General features: G+C 37.1%; 1 protein-coding gene across 1 annotated transcript in view; it reads left to right on the forward strand.

Moving 5' to 3' along the window:
- The window catches only part of Rfx7 (regulatory factor X7), a 92,077-nt gene that overhangs the window by 52,668 nt on the left and 17,612 nt on the right, over positions 1–21,797 (forward strand). The window contains exons 4-5 of the mRNA XM_057767001.1: positions 13,909–13,991; positions 15,136–15,258. Coding sequence (XP_057622984.1) covers positions 13,909–13,991; positions 15,136–15,258 — 206 coding nt within the window. The remainder of the gene's footprint in view (positions 1–13,908; positions 13,992–15,135; positions 15,259–21,797) is intronic.

Genomic DNA, 21,797 nt, shown 5'->3' on the forward strand with positions numbered 1-21,797 from the left:
GTGGGGGAAAACCAGGCCATCTTTGCATGTAATCCCAGCAGTCATAGAGGTAAAGTGAAAGTGACTACAAGTTTGAAAACCAGCCTAGACTACTTAGTGGGACACACATTCTCTCTCTCTCTCTCTCTCTCTCTCTCTCTCTCTCTCTCTCTCTCTCTCTCTCACACACACACACACACACACACACACACCCTCTGGCACATACATACACACGCACCCTCTCTCTCATACACGCACACACTCATTCATACACAGACGCTCATACACAAGCACCTGCTGGGATGACAATACTACCACTTCCTATGCTCATGAGCATCCTACAGCTTTGCACTGTTAAATTATGAATTGTTCTTCTTCTCTCCACAATTTGTGGAATTTGTTTGGTTGGCTTGAGGTATTCTGGTGTTGTGCTAGGGATATGATAGTTTTCTAGTGTTTTCTGTTATTGTTAGCATAGACAAATGAATAACAGTTGTTCATGGGGGAAATTCCATAAGTTCTGTACATTTCTAATTTAATGGCTGAAGGATGGCTTTGTAGGGGTGTTTTTACCTGTATTTTTCACTTCCTGTTTTCCTCCCTGGCTTCTTTCTTTTACCCCTCTGCTTCTTGTCATTGTCTTACAATAATTCTCTGAAATAGGTTCTTGCTTCCTTTTTACAAATAAAATAACGGATAATCTTAGATTGTTATATGTATGCCATAAGGCATACGTACTTTGGAAGATTTTCCATGTTTTCTCATCATGGACAAAATAAGAAGATGAGTAACATCAATTAAATACTAAATAAGAAGAAAAGATTTTGTATTAAACAAACAAGTGAGCTTGAAATACCAGATATTGATAAGTGCCATGATAAAATTTGAAAAGGACACATTAAGGCAAGTGATGGTGACTAGAGTAAACTTAAGTAGGTGGTCAGGAAAGGCCTCTTTGAGGTCATAATAGCTGAGCAGACCTGGTCGGGCAAGATGGCTCAGTGGATAAAGAAGCACTGGCAGTAGCCTATCAGCTGAGTTCCATCTCCAGAACCCAAATGAAAAGAGAAAGAGCTCCACAAATTTATCCTCTGACCTCTGTAAACATGCTGTGGCATGCATGTGCACACACACAATAAACAAAAACAAAAAAATCAAAGTTGTGTAATGACCTGCCAGCAACACATAGTAGACAAAGGGAACACACATTCAAAATTAAGAATGAGTTTTTAATATTTGAAAAATAATAAGGTTTTCAGTGAGTTAACTCATGGGAGGAAGGGAAATGATAATGGTAACAGAATTAGAGTAGGAAGGGGTAGTTTATGTCTTAGCTATGACAGGAAAGTCACATGCATCCTAAGCTCATAGAAAGCCAAGTAAAAAACTTAGTAGAACAGAGTGCTCAGACTTTTCAAAAATATTGCTGAGTCGAGCATGGTGGCACATACCTTTAATCCCAGCACTCAGGGGGCAAAGACAGGAAGAATTCTGAGAGTTCAAAGCCAGCCTGGTCCACATTACAAGTTCCAGGGCAGCCAGGCTACACCGAAAGACCCTATCTCAAAATAACAACCCCCACAAAAAATTGTGTGTGTGTGTGTGTTTATCTATACATAAGGGAAATAGGATGGAAGTAGAAAAGCTAGTTAGACTATTCATTAATCCAGTAGAGCACTAGAGAATTTTGTTCAAGTGATAGAAAATGTTAACTATTTTTAAATATTTATTTTTGTTTTTGCAATTACAGAATAATATTTTTTTTAAAACCAGAACTGGAGAAATGGTTAAGTGATAAGAGCACTGACTACTCTTGCAGAGGATCTGGATTCAAGTCCCAGCACCCACATGTCAGCTCACAACTGTCAGTAACCCCAAAATCTGACACCCTCACATGACATACATGCAAACAAAACATCAGTGCAAATGAAATAAAAACAAGTAATTTTTTAAAAAAATTTCTAAATCTAGGAACTCAGGAGCTGAAGCAGGAAGATTATGAGTTCAAGATGACAGGTCTTGGGATCTTTTTTTTTTTTTTTTTTTTTTTTTTTTTTTTTTTTTGGTTTTTCGAGACAGGGTTTCTCTGTGGCTTTGGAGCCTGTCCTGGAACTAGCTCTGTAGACCATGCTGGTCTCGAACTCACAGAGATCCGCCTGCCTCTGCCTCCCGAGTGCTGGGATTAAAGGCGTGCGCCACCATTGCCCGGCTCAGGTCTTGGGATCTTTCATGATCCAATGTTCAGTTCTTTGTATCTCGAAGACTTGAGCAAAACACAGAAGAGCAGTAGTGAAGGCCATTGAGTGACAATGAAAGCCAAGTACACTCCACAAGGCAATGGGCTCCAGAAAGCACATGATTCAAAAACTCCTGTGCTTAAAGTGGCTTTTAGTTACAAAGAGGAAATGAAGGGGTTCCCTGAAGGGATTAGATCCTTCTTTGACTGGCATGGATGATTAGCATCTCTGCTTATGTAATATTATATTTACTACACATGATCTAGTCTATAATCTTTATAGCCATCTGCTTGAGATGCAGTTCATATGCTTGAGCTTTTAAGTAGTTTGTGGTATCCCAAAGGTCACCTTGGGAAATCTTGTTTTCTTAGTGCGTATGTGTATCTTTGGAGTAGTCTCTTACTGGGTTTTGTTTTCTAGCCATAGTCAGATTTTTTTTTTCTATTGTTAGAGAGGGTTTGTACAACTAAGGAACTGTCTAGGGCAGTCCAAGGGGTGTTTTCAGTTACTTGATCCTGAAGTTAACCAAGTTAACCTTCCTGGAAGTACATCTAACCCTGCTTCCTGCTTCATTTAGACACAGGCAGCCTCATTTTGTAGCATTACTATTCAGACCAAATGAGATGGGGTCACGGTAGCAGTCTCAAGCAAGAATAATCGGGTCCTAAGAGTTGTTTACTGAAGTTCAAATGTTTCTAGTAATTTAAGTACCTCTTCATTTATTGTGTTCCCTTAGGCAGCTTCCAGATGCACACAGCTGCTCTTTTTGACCATTTTGTGTCATTCTGTAAATGTTTTAAAGGAAGCATTTGCCAACATCGTTTGGTTGGTTGATTTTTGTCTTGTTTGGTTTTGCGGATGGGGGAGTATTGTTCATTTATTTGTTTGTTTTGAGACAGGGTTTTGCTGTAGACAAGTCTGAATGCAGACCTTTGTCTCTGCTTCCCAAGTGGTGAGATTAAAGGCATACGCCACAACTGCCCAACCTTTCCAACATCTTAGCCTTACTTTCCCTAATACTTTAACCTTCCCATGGAAATTTTAGCATATTTCTTTCTAAAATTTGTATAGTTTAGCCTTTTCTTTTTGATCTTTGAATCATTTTGATGTTGAATTTGCTTTTTGGCTTCAGTTGATATTTACCACTTGCATGGGTGTCTGACTGTTCCAGAATCATTTATTGAGAATTGTCTAGCCAATCAAAAATCATAATGTACAGGTCTTTTTCTAGACTGTGTTCCCCTCCACATTGATGACATAACCTCATTGTCTTGTCTGCTATCACTTTGTATGAAGTCTGAATTACAGACCTACAAACAACTCAAATTCTTTTTGCCATTTCCATACAAGTTTTAGAATTACTTTGTCAATTTCTATTTTAGAAAAATTGTTCCATTAATACTTTTATTGGAATTGCAGTGACTTTATCAAAGTCCTTCCCTATGAGTCTGGGATGTCACTATTAATTGGTTCTTCCATAATTTCTCTCAATACACTTTTATAGCGTTCTCATAGATTTCATACAAATTTTCTTTTTTTCTCTGATAATTTTTTATTACTTTATTTTATTTTATTACTTCCTCCCCTCCTCCCACTTCCCTCCCACTCCCTATACAAATTTTCTTAAAACTATTCCTAAATAATAAATTTTTTAAAGTTTGAATGCTGTTGTGGTTGGTCATTAAAAATTTTTGTTAGGGGGCTGGAGAAATGGCTCAGAGGTTAAGAGCATTGCCTGCTCTTCCAAAGATCCTGAGTTCAATTCCCAGCAACCACATGGTGGCTCTTAACCATCTGTAATGAGGTCTGGTGCCCTCATCTGGCCTGCAGGCAAATAGTTTAAAAAAAAAAATTTTGTTAGCCAGTGACTATTGCCTATATTTATATTGATCTTTTGTCATGCATCCTCACTACTTATAAACTAAATGCAGTGATTGTATTATTATTTTATGTTTATGAGTTTTTTGCCTGCATATATGTAAAGGCACCTTGTATATACAGTGCCTGCAGAGGCCAGAAGATGTTGAATTCCCCTGGAGCTAGAGTTACAGGGGTTTTAAGGCAACTGTGAGTGCTTGGAAATCCAGATCCTCTCCAAGAGCAGCCAGTGCTTTTAACTCTCTAGCCCTCTAAACATAGTAATTTTATGTGGAGGCTTTAACACTTTATGGCTGCTTAATTATATTATTAATGAATAGTACTTTATTCCCCTTCAATTTATGTCTAATTATTTTTCTTCGTTGTATCACAATATTGAATTGATTTTTCTATTTCAAATGTGAAAGAGTTCACTGGGGGGAAATTGGTCTCTGGCTTCTGGTGAAAACGTAGTAGCACTAAACCCGTCTTCCTGCACGCTAGTAGTTGCGCCTGAGTTCTCTTTCAGGAGTGATAGGAGCTCTCAGCTCTTTAATTCCCACCATCCTTTACATCCTCAGCAAAGGTATTTTGCTTCAGTGTTCTCTATTTGTATTACAATGCTTGACATTGAAGTTTGTGTTAGAGTCTTGTGGGCAAAGTTCTTCCAAGAATCATTCCTTATAGGGTTGGGGAAACCATAATTATCTATATGAGGACAGAAAGTGTGGGGGGAGCCTCTATTTTTGTATTGTAATAATGTGTACTACCTCATCATTTCTGGCACCATTACAATACTAAGTCAATAGAAAGCAAAATATAACAAAGTTGAATATAACAAAGAATAATAATATCTTGTAGGAATCTCTGCTGTAGGTCAGCCATTGTGCAAAGCATTTGCCTTTTTGCTTTGTGGCAATGCTTTTGTTTTAAACTATGCTTCCCAGCATTTTTTTTTTTTGGTTACAGCATTTATCTTTATTATGTACATAAATTTTGTTTATTATTTCGTTTCATGTTACTAAAATATAAATAATACCTAGAATGTATTAAATACTTAATTCTAAGTGAATGAATTATTTCATTTAATTTTGAAACTTTCAAGTGTGTTTCATGATTATTTTAAATGGGAAGAGAATTATCTTATTGTTCTTAACTGCTAAAGTGATGGATGGACTACAAATGGTTGGGAACACTAGAATATAGGATACATGCTTTCTGAGAACCAGACTGATAGTAAAATGAGGCCTTCTAAGGGAAATTATATACTTCCTGCCCCTGCCAATGTGTATACTACAATACATCATTGGAGAGGTTTGTATAAAGCATGGACCATTTGAAAAGTTCTTTTCTTCCTCTGCTAGAGGAAGCATTCTGTAGTGAATGCTAAGTGCTAACCAAGGTCAGCATACTAACCCAGACTTGACTAAAACTAAAATTACATTTTTGGAGTATCTAATTAAAATACACCATGGCTTTTAAATGCTTGTAGTTGGAAGATAGGTTTATTTTGTGAGATAGCCTTGGAGTCACTTAGTAAAGATGTTCTAATTATCTATGATATTTTTATTTAGTCCAAAAAATTCCATGTTGTTTCTTTCTTATAGTTTTCTTTTAATGTATTACTATTAATCCAATTTTTAAGAATTAAGCAGATAGCCGGGCAGTGGTGGCGCACGCCTTTAATCCCAGCACTCGGGAGGCAGAGGCAGGTGGATCTCTGTGAGTTCAAGGCGAGCCTGGTCTACAAAGGGAGTTCCAGGACAGGCTCCAAAGCTACAGAGAAACCCTGTCTCGAAAAACCAAAAAAAAAGGAAAAAAAGAATTAAGCAGATAAATAAATAAAATTAACATAAAAACCTAAAGTATATTTGAAACCACATTCCTAAATGTGAGCTTTTCTTAAATACAGAGAATGTTCTTTGATAATCTCTTTAATTTTTTTCTTTCTTATTAAAATCTACTCATACTGTTAGAACTTTCACAGTATTATAAACATAATCTTCTTAGAAGCACATTATCTTGGAAAATGAATTTGCCAGGATTCACATTGCAGCACCTTGGGATTCTTAGCGCTATAATTTCTCCACACATAATTATGGATGAAGTAAATTGTAAGGAGATTTTTGTTTTGTTTTGTTTTGATTTCTAGATAGAGTCCCTGCTGACAGCAAAGAAAAAGGTGAAAGCTCACATTTTGATCCACAGTGATAAGACAGAGAAAGGGGAAGGCTTGATGGGAATGAAATGAGTCTTTTGAAACCTCAGAGCCTGTCCATGGTGACATACTTTCTCTAGCCAGGCCACACCTCTTAATCCTTCTCAAATAGTTTCACCAACTGGGGACAAGCATTGAAGTCTTTGAATCTATGGGTGCCATTCTCAAACCACAACACTACAGTTTTCCTGAAGTTTGCTTATTTAACTTGGTTCATTTTTCCTTCCCTGGCCCTTAGTAACTCAACGTCTTCCAAGTATACTTAGATCACATTACTTATAGCAAAGCAGAGAAATTAAACCATTTTCACTTCATACCTAGTTCAATAGGTTTGTAAGTAGAAGGCTAAATTCTTACAGTAATCAAATATAATATAATGTAAAGTGTTTGCTCTCCTGGTTGTTTGATGTTTGTGGGACTGGGAATAGAAAAACAACTTCCTTTCACATCGTTTATGTAGGTGCCCTATAAAAGGAGATCATACACGTGTATAACTCCGCTTATTTTTATAGAAGTTAGGAAATTAAAAATTAAGACAACAAACATGGAAAATGGAGTCCTCATACCTTTCCCTCTGTCTTATTTAATTCTGTGAAATAAAGTGCTGGGGCTTGGGATTATGAATGAAGAGATTGATGTATTTGACTGACCTGGAACATCAGAAAACTTGTGTCATTTGTCTCCAAAAAGAACATGAGTAGATACTTACCACTAAGAAAAATTGTCTGAGCACATGTAACTCCTGGGGATTAGTGTACCATGTCTGTGATGAAGAGCCCTTGTGTTCGTGTGTACTCGGCATGAAAGGTCCTTTGAACACTGGTCTCAGAGGCATAATCACTGAGCAGCAATCGTAGTAGCACTTGCTAAAGATCTGCCTGTCCTGGAACAGCTTCAGAGTCATTGTATTAAAGCTCAGTGTGGCCATACTCATTACTACTTACAAAATGATGGATGAAATAGAAGCATTTCACACCATAAGGTTATTTAAGAGAGCCAGGGGTGGTGGTGCATGCCTTTAATCCCAGCACTTGGAAGGCAGAGGCCTGCCAGCTGATTTCTATGAGTTCAATGTCAGCCTGGTCTACAAGAGCTAGTTCCAAGATAGCTAGGGCTGTTACACAGAGAAACCCTGTCTTGAAAAAACAAAACAAAGCTAACAAACAAAAAAATTATTTAAAATGTAAGTTTTAATAAAAATATGGAAAAATCCTAACATTATTGCTGGGAATATAAGTTGACATAACATTTGGGGGAAGTAATTAGAAATTAATAAAGTTGAAACTGTACAATTGTTGACTTTATTTCTACTTTTAGACACGTGTTGTAAAAACTCACAAGGACACAAGGGACACAAATAATATCATTAGTGTTTAAAATAGTGGATCTTTGTGATAATTTACTCTCAGAATAATGAACATTATGCTTTTTCATTCTCCTTTTTTACTAGCATATATTGATTGTGTAAAACAGTAGCTTTTCTTATGTCTTGTTCATAAATACATATGACATCTCAGTAATGATCACCCCCCATCGCTTTCTCTCATCCTCAGCCCTCTATTTCTTTTCCTTTTAAACATCTGTAATAGTCACACTTTTATTTTTATGCCCCCCGAAATGCCATAAAGAAGAAAATACTCAGTATTTATGAGCCTGGCTTATTTGTTTCTATTTATTTTCTTACAAATGAGATGATTTTCTTTGTGGCTGAATAAAATTGCCATTGTAAGTATCACATTTTGTTTATCTTTTATCTATTGATCAACGTTTTAGACTGATTCCATTACATTAATGTTTTAAACAGTGGGTATACAGATATTTTTATTGTATTTGCCACTGAAGGGATGTCATATGATTAGAAGCAAATGTAGCATAGTAATGCATGCCTATCTGTTCTCTCTGTACATTATGTGGGGATATTTTATAATTTTAGATCTTTAAAAACAAAATTGAAAGTTTTCTGTTGGACTTTATCTTATCTTTTAGGATTCTGCCTCACAAAAGAATTAATTAGAACAAAACAGATAAAGCTTCATGTTAGATGATAGGGAAAGTATAATCTGATACTAGAAAGCATTATTAAATGAATCCATAAATGAAAATTAATTATCTATAAGCTGAACATATTTCTGAATAAATACGAGGATCCAAATCGAACAAACAGGATAGTGTTAGAAGCTTTTATTTTTTTTGTTTTGTTTTTCGAGACAGGGTTTCTCTGTGGTTTTGGAGCCTGTCCTGGAACTCCCTTTGTAGACCAGACTGGCCTCGAACTCACAGAGATCCACCTGCCTCTGCCTCCCAAGTGCTGGGATTAAAGGCGTGCGCCACCACCGCCCGGCTAGTGTTAGAAGCTTTAATTCAAGTTGAGTTGTTAACAACGATTTCAGATGTTTGTTTTGTTTTGTATATGTTTGAAGTTTAGGGGAAGAGACCAAGAAAGCTGTGTATTTTTAAACCGTTGCCTCATAGCCGTTTTTTGTTTGGTTTTGTTTTGGTTTTTGGTTTTTGGTTTTTTGTTTGTTTGCTTGCTTTATTTTGTTTTGTTTTGCTTTTTTGCCCATGCCCCACTATGGTAAGTGTAAATGTGATTTTGGCTCATTTGAAACTTTAAAATAGGTAAACTACTGTTCAAATATGAATGGATGAAAGCAGAAACCTTTTCCTCTTCTCATATTTTATTCTATCAGTTATCATCCAGTTTACTCAATAAATTAGGTAATAATTGAGGCTCATGTTAAACTTCGAACCATTTTTATAACTTTAAGAATGTCTTTTAAAAAGTGAAAACTTGGGCTGGAGAGATGGCTCAGAGGTTAAGAGCATTGCCTCCTCTTCCAAAGGTCCTGAGTTCAATTCCCAGCAACCACATGGTGGCTCACAACCATCTGTAATGGGGTCTGGTGTCCTCTTCTGGCCTTCAGACATACACACAGACAGAATATTGTATACATAATAAATAAATAAATATTTTTTTAAAAAAGTGAAAACTTAAGTCTTGTGATAAAGGGATGTTGGTATAGGTCATTGTTTTTAAAATGAGATCTTTAGATGTGAAGACACATCTCATCTCTGTTATAAACTATAGATGGTGTACTTTGTTTTTAGGATTTTTTATTTTATTTCATGTTTATGAGTATTTTGTCTTCATGTATATATGTGTCTGATGTGTGTGCCTATTGCCCATAGAGGTTAGAAAAGAACAGTGGGGCTGGGTAGTGGTGGTGCATGTGGATTCCTGTGAGTTCAAGGCCAACCTGTTCTACAGAGCAAATTCTAAGAGAGGCTCCAAAGTTACAGAGAAACCCTGTCTCAAAAAACCAAGCGAACAGAGGCAGGCGGATCTCTGTGAGTTCGAGACCAGCCTGGTCTACAAGAGCTAGTTCCAGGACAGGCTCCAAAACCACAGAGAAACCCTGTCTCGAAAAGCAAAAAAAAAACCAAACCCAAGTGAAAAGAAAATATTGGATCCATGTGTGGTGGCACACATATTTAATCCCAGCACTGGAGAGTCAGAGGCAGGGAGACCTCTGAGTTCAAGGCCAGTCTGGTCTACAGAGTGAGTTTCAGGGTAGCAAAGGCCACGCAGAGAAACTCTGTCTCATAAAACAAAAGAAAGAAAAAGAAGAGAATGTTGGGTGCCTAGTTGTGAGCTCTGGAAATTTAACCCAATTTCTCTGTAAAAGCAGCAAGTGCATTAATCTCTGAGCCATCTCTGCCACCCCAAACTATAAATTTTTCTGATAATATAAATTTTACCATTACTCACATTTACACATATATTCACAGTACAGTGCAAGTAATAATCTAATTCCAAACTGTTTGCATCTAACTGAGAAACAATATTGTGCCCATTAAGCAATCACTACACTTTCCTTCTCACTGCCTGGGGTGAAGTGGGGGCGGTCACTAATAGGCCTAGACCTCTTGTGAATGGTTTCTTACACTTAGAGCAGCAGTTTTCAACCTGTGGGTCATGACCCCTTTAAGGTCATATAGCAGATATTTACGTTACAATTCTTAACAGTAGCAAAATATCAGTTATGAAATAGCAACAAAATAATATTATGGTTGGGGTCACCACACATGAGGAACTATATTAGAGGGTCACAGCATTAGGATAGTTGAGAACAGCTAACTTATAAGTTTATTATGGCAGAGGTGTAATGATGTTTTGTTTGTGTTTTAACAAATAAAGTTTGCCTGAAGATCAGAGTTAAACTACTAGAAGCCAGGGAGTGGTGACACACACCTTTAATTCCAAGACTCAGGAGACAAAGACAAGAGGGATCTCTGTAGATGGAAGTTTCTGTCCCAGCTGGTCCTACAGCCATTTAGTCCTAAAGAAACACAGAGACTTATATTAATTATAAACTGTTTGGCCTTTTAGCTCAGGCTTATTATTAATTAGCTCTTACAACTTAAATTAACCCACAATTTTTGTCTGTGTTTAGCCAGGTGGCTTGGTACCTTGTCTCAATAAGTCAGTTTCATCCTGCTTCCTTTGCGTCTGACTGGTGACTCAGTCTCTGCCTTTCCTCTTTCCAGAATTTTCATAGTCCGGTTGCCCCGCCTATACTTCCTACCTGGCTACTGACCAGTCAGCGTTTTACCAAATTAATATGAGTGACAAATCTTTATAGTGTACCGAAACATTATCCCTCGGCAGACCTGTTAGTTCAAGGTCACCTTGGGCTATAAGAGTTTGACTCTGTCTAAAAGAGAAACAGAGCTCACACAAAGGTGATCCCTGTACTTGGGATTCCATGCCTTTAATTCCAGCGCTAGGGAGATGGAGACAGGAGTGATATGGCTGGGCTGAGAGAGAATATAAGGCAGGAGGAGAAAGGAGCTCAGTGCAGTCTGAACAGGCAGTTTGAGGACAGGATCGCCCATTTGGTCTGAGGATTCAGTACAGCTAAAAGGTCTCTCTGGTGGCTGGCTGTACTGCTTTTCTGATTTCTCGGCTTTCACCCCTTGATATCTGACTTCAGATTTTTATTAAGAACAATTAGAATTTGTGTTACACAGAAGTGGACAGATCTCTGCATTCAGGACTAGCCAGGGCTACAACGTGAGACCATGCCTTAGAAACACATACACACACACAATTCTTAAGTGTATATATTTCACTGCTGTGAAAATAGACCACCATTATCCTACATTTCATAAATTCAGCCATATGTGTTTTTTTAACAACCAGTGCTTCTCAAAACAGAATAGAAAACGCTTATTCTTTACATTTAAATTTTCACAAAGTATATTAAATAATCTGATGTTTAATGTGCTTGCCACATGATACTCTTACCTTGATAACTTAGTAGGTTTAGAGTCTTTACATAAATTTAACTAGCTTTGTTTCGGAAGCAAACATTTGGCAGTGAGTGACACCTGAAATAAATAAAACCAGAAAACTGGGCTGAACTCGAACTGGACTAAAATACTATTGGTATGCACTTGGGTCATTTTGTTCCCATTTTCTTTAAAGATTTTGATACTACCAGATTTTAGTGATATTCTGTAGTTTTTCTTTTGTGTTAAACACCAATTGCAAATAAAGAAATAACACAGATAACATTTACAAGTTTTTGTCGATTGAAATAAGGAAAAAAGTTTAATTTTCTTCCAGAATTACTCTTTGACAACTTGTAAGTCTCCTTTGAAATACATTTGCAATGTCTCATCTACTCTGAAGTCCCTCCTCTATTCTTAAAAACCATGTAGAACCCCAAGTTTCATAATCAGTGTGAGATACTTCTGTTCTTAATGATCAGAGATCATGATTTTAGTTACAGCTCTCAGACTTTGTCTATAATATTATATGTGTTTTATTATTACAGTGTAACCTCCCTAGGTTCAATATGATAGACACTTTGGAGGTTCAGTGAGAATGATGATATTTAATAAAGATCTGTAAGGAGCCAAATTAATGCATTAAAGAGGGGAGAGGTTGGAATCAGGGAAGCAATTTAGTTAGGTAACTATTGTCTTAAGTTCTTAAGGGCAAAAAAAAATGCGGTGTTGATCTTTATTGTGCTGTGTTCAAGTATTTGTACAATATACAATACATGGTATAGCTATATGATTCTCTTGCATATTTGTGAACTATAGCAAACCCAAAACATGTACTGAGTCGATGAACTCTCTTTTGTTGGTAAAGAATGGGCTAAAAGATCTAGACTACTGTGGCAGTGAAAATAAAAAGACTGAAAGACCATGGGGCAAAATGTTAATGGCCCAACTGTAGAATTAATCTGGTACACTGTGAAGAATAAAAGTAAACAAACTCCAAAACTGCACATTGTAGGAACTAAGAAAAAAAGGTAATCATCAATGAAAAATTGAAGAAACAATGCCTATTATTTTTGTTTAGTTTTTCTTTAAGAGATATAGCTCCTTAGGTATTAGAACAAAAGCCATTTGGTGATGGGGGTTTTGAAATGTACATTTAGGACCTTTATGCAAATAATAGATTAAATCACTTTGTGGATTGTCTAAGATTAAATTTTTGGGTAAATTAAGAACAGATTGTTGTGGTCTAAAGATATTGCTCAGTAGATAAGAATGTTTTCTGCACAGGCATAAGGAATTGTATTTGGGTCTCCAGCACCCACATAAGAAGCCAGGGCATGGACCTGCACCTATACTCCCAGTGTTGCTGAGGGAGGTGGGGAGAGATGGGAGTATCACTAAGTCTTACCGACCTCCAGTCTAACCAGTAAACGGCCAACTCCAGGTTAAGTGAGATACATTTCTCAAGGAAATAAAACAGTGCAATGTAGGAAGACATTCAACATCGTCTTCTGGGTTCTGTGTGCATACATACATGCATGTGTACAATTGTAAATAACACACATAAACAAAATTAATTGACTGTTCAGGGTTGTGGGGTTATTTTCCCTTCAAAATTGAATCTGTGTTTAAACTGTGCTTTATTAAGAATAAATTCTGAGCCAGGCAATGGTGGCACATGCCTTTAATTTCAGCACTCAGGAGGCAGAGGCAGGTGATCTCTGTGCGTTCGAGGCTAGCATGGTCTACAAGAGCTAGTCCCAGGACAGCTAGGACTGTTAGAGAAACCCTGTCTCAAAAAACAAACAAACAAACAAAAAGAATAAATTCTGATCTAGGCATGGTGGTACTGGTAATACCAGCTTTCAGGAAGCTGAAGCAGGTGGATCTCTTTGAGTTCAAGGCCAGCCTGAAATATGTCAAGAGTTCCAGGACAGCCAGAGCTGCATAATAGAATGACACTGTCTTGAGAAGACCTCCTCCACCCTCACAACCCCCTCAAAAATTCTGTCATCAGAAATAGCACTAACCAGTTTATTTTACATTACTTTAGCTTTGCTTGAAATAAGTTACCATGGATATCTTCATTGAAAAAGAGTTATGAGTGTAACCCAAATAGAAACCACTGTTGAAATTCAAACTATAATGTCACCTGCATAGTTCAGAAGGGTTTCCTGGTTTTATTTCAGTTTTTTAAACTTTCTTTAGCATTAGTCACGTTTTAGGTATTTGAAAATTAGAAAAACATGAGTAGCTTTTGGGGAAATATTAATGTTTACTGGGAGGAAATGTTTTAATGGTCTTTCTTTTTCCCTTTGTTTCCAGCAAGAAGTTGAGAAGTTTACAGACTTAGAGAAACTCTACCTCTACCTTCAGCTGCCTTCTGGTCTCAGCAGTGCAGAGAAAAGGTAGCTCTGTCCTTGTCTTTGTCACAGCTGTCTTGTTTGGAGGATGGGGCTAAGCTGTGTGCATTATGATTGGCTGTTGTTTTAGTAGTCCTAAGCTTTTCAGAACACAGACTGGTGAAAGAATAGATCATTTGGGTCTTTGATAATATTTGGTTAAGTATTTACCTGCAGTTTTTACTAATTCGTTTGTGGAGCTGGCTAAGTACTCTGAAACGTAAGTTGGATTTTGTTGTATAGATCAGTGGGAGTAATTATACAGTATACAGATTGGTGAAAAAGAAAAAGAACAGAAAACCAAAGGATAACCAAATAAGTATTTTTGATGAATAAGGTGTGGGGTTGTTTTAAATGTAGTGATAAGTAAGCACAACATGGGGTAAAAGAGGGGGAAAAGGAAGTACAGTGTTAAGCATAATTCGTGGTACATATACCTCACTTTAAGTGCTTGAGGTATTGCTTTAGTTTCATCATTAAAAAATACTTTAATGGAAAAAACTGTTCTTCAGATTCTGTTCTTAAGTGTTTAATTACCTTTTAGTATTTCTGAGGATTCATTCTCCTCATATGTTATTTCCAATATTCTACTCATTTAAAATTGCCCTTTAATGCAAAGAGCCTAGTTGTGAGAAGGGTTGTAGTGGGAGATTGATCCTCTTGAGATCTCTCCCATGAATTTTAGGGATGGGGTGGTTAGTATGATTTCATGGTAGGTACTTCTACATGGCATATTCTTTGAGTGTGCAGACCAAATGGAATATAAAGAATTTACCATAATATTTGTTTTAAACATTTAATGATTTAGTAAGTATAGGCAAATGAATGGGCAAGTAAGTTAGGAAATATTCACACAGAGTTGATTTTGGCCAAAACAAATACCTAATGTTGTAATATCCCTACCACCTATCATGGATCCAAACCAGGAATGGGACACTGACCGTAATTGCAGTCGGACACTGATTGTAAAAACTGACTCACAATCTCAAATGAACAATTTGTATATAGATTCCTGAATATCCACCATCTGTCCTGAGCTCAATTTGATTAATTAATATGTTTTTAACATAACATTTAGGCCTTGCTTTTAAAAATTATTAATGGAATTGCTGTCTAGTTCAGCTAAAATTTGTCTATATTTTATGATTAGTGATCAGAATGCCATGTCATCTAGTCGGGCACAGCAGATGCATGCCTTTTCCTGGATTCGGAATACCTTAGAGGAGCATCCTGAGACTTCACTTCCCAAACAAGAAGTCTATGACGAATACAAGTAAGTGTTCTGTGTCTTAATACCATGATGTATTAAAGCATATGTGTACTATGTGGTACAGTGATTGATTTTTGTCGTTCCTTACTATCTAGCTTTAGAAAATTCCATGAGTCCTTCCAGCTCTAAGCTTTTGTGGTAGAATGAATATAGAGCAAGATTATTAAATAAAGGGTTTGTCTAGGGTTCTGAGGGTAAGATGATGGCATAGAGGTACCGAATTTAAAAGATTCTTATAGAATTTCTAGAATAGCAAGAATAGTGAGAGGGACTAGAGGGACAGTCGATGGCAATACAGAAATCAGTGTATAAGAAAAAACTAAAACATCTTTTGATACTTGGACTTTTTGTTTTGTTTTGTTTTTGTTTTTCGAGACAGGGTTTCTCTGTGGTTTTGGAGCCTGTCCTGGAACTAGCTCTTGTAGACCAGGCTGGTCTCGAACTCACAGAGATCCGCCTGCCTCTGCCTCCCGAGTGCTGGGATTAAAGGCGTGCGCCACCACCGCCCAGCGATACTTGAACTTTTTAAAAAGTCATTTTTCATTAATTTAAAACTATTTAATTTTCCCTGCCAAACAAAGAATGTTGTGAATTATTTATTCAAGGATAAGAGATCAGTGACATACAAAATATGCACACACACAAATAACTGATATGCAAATAATTTCTTTAAATGTAGGAAACAAAAGTGCTTTCATTAGAGGGCTTCTAAGACAGAGCATGACTAGTAAGTGAGAAATTCAGTCTTGCTTAGTGTGTTTATAATTTATCTGAAAGAAAAAATTTATTCTGGTAGAATAAATAAAGCCAAAATTTTGTGGTTATTGAAACATCAAACTAGCAAGAATTCATTTGTTGTAATTATATAATTTGTAAGAAAATTGTCAAATAAATGCTATTGTTAATTAGTTTAAAGTTACACAGAGAAGCTACAATTATTGAGAAGATTGTTGGTGTCTAAAAAGAAAACTTTGTAGTTTTACTCATACTCCTTAGCTCATGAAAGGGAACATAGTGGGGTTATAGAAAAAACAGAATGCATACTTGAAATGAGCAAGAGAACAAATATGAACCAAGAACTTTAATGTTCTCTCTTAAGAAAAGTTGAAGCTGAAAGTTGTCATTCACGCTATCTGAAATTGTCTATCGGGGGTCTGCCAGTCTGAGGACTGACACACCCCCAGGATGTGTATATGTGTAGTAGTTAGGTGTGGTGGTCATATATGCCTGTGACCCCAGACTGATCCAGAAGAATTGTAAGTATAAAGGCAGCCTGGGATCCAGCAAGAAAGGGAGGAGTAGAAAAGATATATATATATTTATGGTAAGCATAGATCCAATGCAAATAGTAAGGTAATTAAAATAAAGAGAACATTCCGAAACTTCTAAGAAATAAATCTGAATTCAATAAAAGAATACTCGTATGATATGTTGAAGAAACCATGAGTTGAAGATTAAGAAAATAGATGTTGTCAACAAATTTCTATGACCTGGGCAAATGTTTAAGTATTCTTTTTATCGTTTGGCACATCTATAAAATGAAAAAAATTTTGAAGACACATGCAGTTTCTTTTAGCTCTAAAATTATAAACTTGTCTGAAGTAGGAAAATTTGAGAAATAATCCAAAGATGTCTTGTTAGTTTCCTAAAAGAAAAATTGACAAATGATTTTTTTTTTTTATTTGTTTGTTTTTACGTTTTTTTCAAGACAGTTTCTCTGTGAAACAGTCCTCACAATTCTGGAACTCACTCTTTAGACCAGGCTGGCCTCGAACTCACGGAGATCCACCTGACTCTGTCTCCTGAGTATGGGGATTAGAAAAACAACCTAAGGGCTGGAGAGATGGCTCAGAGGTTAAGAGCAGTAACTGCTCTTCCAGAGGTCCTGAGTTCAGTTTCCAACGGTAGCTCATAACCATCTATAATGAGATCTGATGTCCTCTTCTGGTGTGTAAGCAAACATGTGGACAGAACACTGTATACATAATAAATAAATATTCATTTAATAAAAACAAGCTCTGTTTGCTACAAAAGAAGCTTCCTTGATGAGAGCTGAGAGCTGCACTACTCTATGGGTATTAAGTGTTTAGAAGGAAGTTGGATTCTATGTCAGTCTGGCAAAATGGTAGTAGTAGGTGTAGTAGTAGTAGCCACAGGTTCTTGACAAAGTTTACAGTAGCAAATATGAGTTCCTATTGAGTTGGCCATAAGTATAATCAGATAGAGTTGGTTACCTTCAAGGTATTAGTGCCACTAATGCTGGGCCTGTTGTAATTATAGTTTGTAGGGTTTATTATTATACAGTATTCTGCCTGTACATAGGCTTGCATGTCAGATCCCACTATAAATAGTTGTGAGCCACCATGTGGTTGCTGGGAATTGAACTCAGGACCTCTGGAAGAGCAGTCAGTGATCTTAACCTCTGAGCCATCTCTGCAGCTCATATTCCAGCATCTTGCATAATGCCTTTCAACACCATGAGAGCTAGCCATCAGGAAGGAGGCTGATTTCTCCAATTCCTATGAACAAAGTGTATGATATCTCCAGCTAGAAGGTCTTACCTTCAATCAAGAGTTGTTTTAAAACTGGGCAATGGTGGCACAGGCCTTTAATTCCATACCACCAGAGACAGATGGATCTCTGTGAATTCTAGGCCACACTGGGTTTACACTAGATTAATCCAGCCTCAAAGAGAAGCAAAGACAGGTGGTGGTGGCAGCTCATACCTTTAATCCCAGTGCTAGGGAAGTGGAGAAAAGAGTGATATGGCTGGGCAGCAAAAGGACTATAAAGCGGGAGGAGACAGGAGCTCTGATGTAGTCGAGAATGAATGCAGTCTGGGGATTCAATCTGAGAATTTGTAGAATCAGGATCACCCCTTTGGTCTGAGCGTTGGTAGAGAGGTAAGAACTCCGTAGTGGCTGACAGCTCTGCTTCTCTGATTCTTCAGCTTTTACCCCCTGATAGCTGATTCCAAGTTTTATAACTAAGACCAGTTAGAATTTGTGCTGCATGCCTTATTATGTTTTCCTCTAGTATTGTCAGAGTTTCAGGTCTTACATAGTGTCTTTAATTAATTTTGAACTGAGTTTTATACTGGGTGAAAGATAAAGGTTCATTTCATTCTTCTATGTTTGGAAATCGATTTTTTTTAATCTTTTTCCTAATGTATGTTGAGTTGTATCTATGTGGGTTTATTTCTGCATCCTCTGTTCTGTTGTGTTGTCTGCGTGTCTTGTTTCTGTGCTGGTGTCAATGTTGCTGTTGTTTCTGTAGTAAACAAGAGCTAGTTCCAGGACAGGCCCCAAAGCCACAGAGAAACCCTGTCTCGAAAACCAAAAAAAAAAAAAAATCTTAAAAACAAACAAACAAACAAAAGCCCCAAAATGTAGAAAGTGAAAAAAAATTTCTGTAAAATAACCCTTTAATGGAAAAATAGCAATAGAAGAAGAGGAACAAAATGAGGTATATAGCACACAGAAAATGACCAGCAAAACCAGTAAATGTAATTTCTACCTCATCAGAAATCACACTAAATGCAAAAGATTGTAACATTCTAATTAAGTTAGGTATTAGTTCAACATGTTTAGTATAAAACATGGTCAAATCAGGTTATGTACAGATCCAAGGACACAGCAGTTCAAAAGTAAAAATAAGACAAAATGAACAACCAGAAAGAGAACAGTATGTTGAGAGCCTGAAAGAGAATGGGAGCATCTATGCTAATATCTAAAACAACAAAAATTCACAAATACATGGAAATTAACCAAGAATATTTTAAAATAATCAATGGGCTAATGAAGAAATAACAAGAGTATAGGGATAAGCCCCGCCCCTTTAGCTGTCCATAATACATGTTTCTCCAAGCTTTTAGTGCTTGTTTATTATACTTCTGAGGTATATAAATTAATTTTTCTTTAACTTGGGTAATTTTTAGCTATTTTTGGTTATTTAAGACAGGGTTTCTCTGTGTAATAGTCCTGGCTGTCTTTGAACTCACTTTGTAAACCAGGTTGGCCTTAAACTCAGAAAGATCTTTCTGCCTCTTGTGCACTACCTTGCCCAGCTGCTGTTTGCGGGGGAGGGGGGGTATTGTTGCTGTTGTTTTTGTGGGTATTGGTGTTTTGCTTTGAGTATTGGATCCTCAGGAACTGGAATTGCAGACAGCCATGTGGGTGCTGGGAATTGAACCCCGGTCCTCTGGGAGAGCAATCAGTGCTCCTCTGTTTTAGAACTCTGGTAATATCCAAATAGTTCTCAAGGATTCTGTTTCTTTGTCTTCATTCTTTCATTTCTTTTGGTCTTCAGAGATGGTAATCTTCTTAGTAGATTTTATCTTCATAATGCTGATTTCTTGGACTAATCAGATCTGCTCTTGAGACTCTGTTGAGCTTTTCTCACCAGTTATTACATTCTTAAACTCTGAAGTTTTAATACTTATTTTCATCATAGCAAATTAGTGTATATTTTCTAGAACTATAGCTTTTATTAATATGTGTACCTTCTGTCTTTCTACTGATGTTTTCTGTTTGTTGAAATTTGGTTGTTTATACACTTTATATACCAAGTCCATCAGCTATCTAGACTTCCTCAGGCATAGCTTCTAATGACTACAATTTTTTTAGACAAAGTTTTTTTTTTTTTTTAATTTTTCGAGACAGGGTTTCTCCGTAGTTTTTGGTTCCTGCCCTGGAACTAGCTCTTGTAGACCAGGCTGGCCTCGAACTCACAGAGATCCACCTGCCTCTGCCTCCCGAGTGCTGGGATTAAAGGCGTGCGCCACCACCGCCCGGCTTAGACAAAGTTTTGATTCTTTATATAGCTCATAATTATTTGTTGCAAGTTAGACATATAATACGGTACTCTGGGAATTAGATTTGGTCCCTATCTAAGTCTTGTGTCTGTTGCTTCTTATAGTTGTTAGTATTTGTTGGCTGCTGAGGGAATGATGTTTTGTTTGTTTGTTTGTTTGTTTTTTCCCTCTTGGTTTTTTTAGACAGGGTTTCTCTGTGTAGTCCTGGCCACCTGGAATTTGCTCTTTAGACCAGGCTGGCCTCGAACTCAGAGATCCACCTGTCTCTACCTCCTGAGTTCTGGGATTAAAGGTGTGTGCCACCACTGCCCAGCTAAGAAATGATGATTTCTTAAGTGACTGTTTTGAACTATACTGAATTATATCTGCCTCCTGAAGGCTACCTAGCTTAATTGTTAGCTAATAAGATTTCACTAAGGACCTACAACCAATAAATCTCCCAGTCTTTATTCACTAGGGGTCTCCATGAATGTGCACTGGGGTTCAGCATCAACAATCAGGCATGCAATTGTCCTTAGCCCTCACTTTCTGATTTAGGGAGACTTTCTCTTTAGCCCAATATGGGAACCTCAGCTTTTTCAAGTCTCTTGAGCATGCACAGAACCCTCCAAATGCATGTTATCTTCTTGAGACTTAGGACCATTCAAATTTTTCACAGCAACGCATCCATCCATCTTATTCCCCAGCTTCCCTTTACTCTTTCCAGTTAGTTTACAGTTTACTGCAATTATAGTTTGCTTGCAGTCTCAGGCAACCCTCAAAGCAAAATACTTGCTTATAATTACTTTAAAAAACTCCTCCGCATTCCATCTCCTCAAGGAGAAGGACTGGCTAAGCTCTAGATCAAGTTAGATATAATATAGACAGCCTTCTAAGTGGTCACACATGGTAATTATTTATATAAACAATAATTTAACTCTGCTTTAAATTACTTTTGTTAACTTCCAACAGAGCAGTCTTCCAAGCGTACTGATCATTACATGGTTGCCTCAAATAAATCTTTTGAATTTCAAGAGTAATTGTTTGTTCTTAATTTGAGCTCTGCTTAATAATACTAATAGTTCTAACCTCATCAAAGCCAAACCTAAAAGACACTATGACACAAACCTGGGAACCAATTGATTTGGAGACAACTGTGGTCTCCTTCACTATACTATGTATTCTGGCATTCTTTGGTGTCTGTCTCCTTCACTATACCATGTATTCTGGCATTCTTTGGTGTCTGTCTCCTTCACTATACCATGTATTCTGGCATTCTTTGGTGTCTGTCACCTTCACTATACCATGTATTCTGGCATTCTTTGGTGTCTGTCTCCTTCACTATACTATGTATTCTGGCATTCTTTGGTGTCTGTCACAAACTCCAGAACCAGTGTACATAGCCATGCCTTACCTATGTGTGATTACTGTACCCCACAATAGGGAGCAGTATGAAAAAAGCAAATTATTTATAAGTAAATATCGGACACTTTCTGAGTTTTCTCTACAGTTTTATGATTCCTTAAAAATGTTGGCATTCCAAGCCAGGCAGTGGTGGTGCATGCCTTTAATTCCAGCATTCAAGAAGCAAAGGCAGGCAGATCTCTTTGAGTTCGAGGCCAGCCTGGTCTACAAGAGCTAGTTCCAGGACAGGCTCCAAAGCTAAAGAGAAAGTCTGTCAACAAAAAACAAACAAACAAATAAATAAATAACATAAAAAAGTTGGCATTCCAATAATCCTTTTTCTTTT

Source organism: Chionomys nivalis, chromosome 4 (assembly GCF_950005125.1).
Source record: "Chionomys nivalis chromosome 4, mChiNiv1.1, whole genome shotgun sequence".
NCBI classification, from domain to species: Eukaryota; Metazoa; Chordata; class Mammalia; order Rodentia; family Cricetidae; genus Chionomys; species Chionomys nivalis.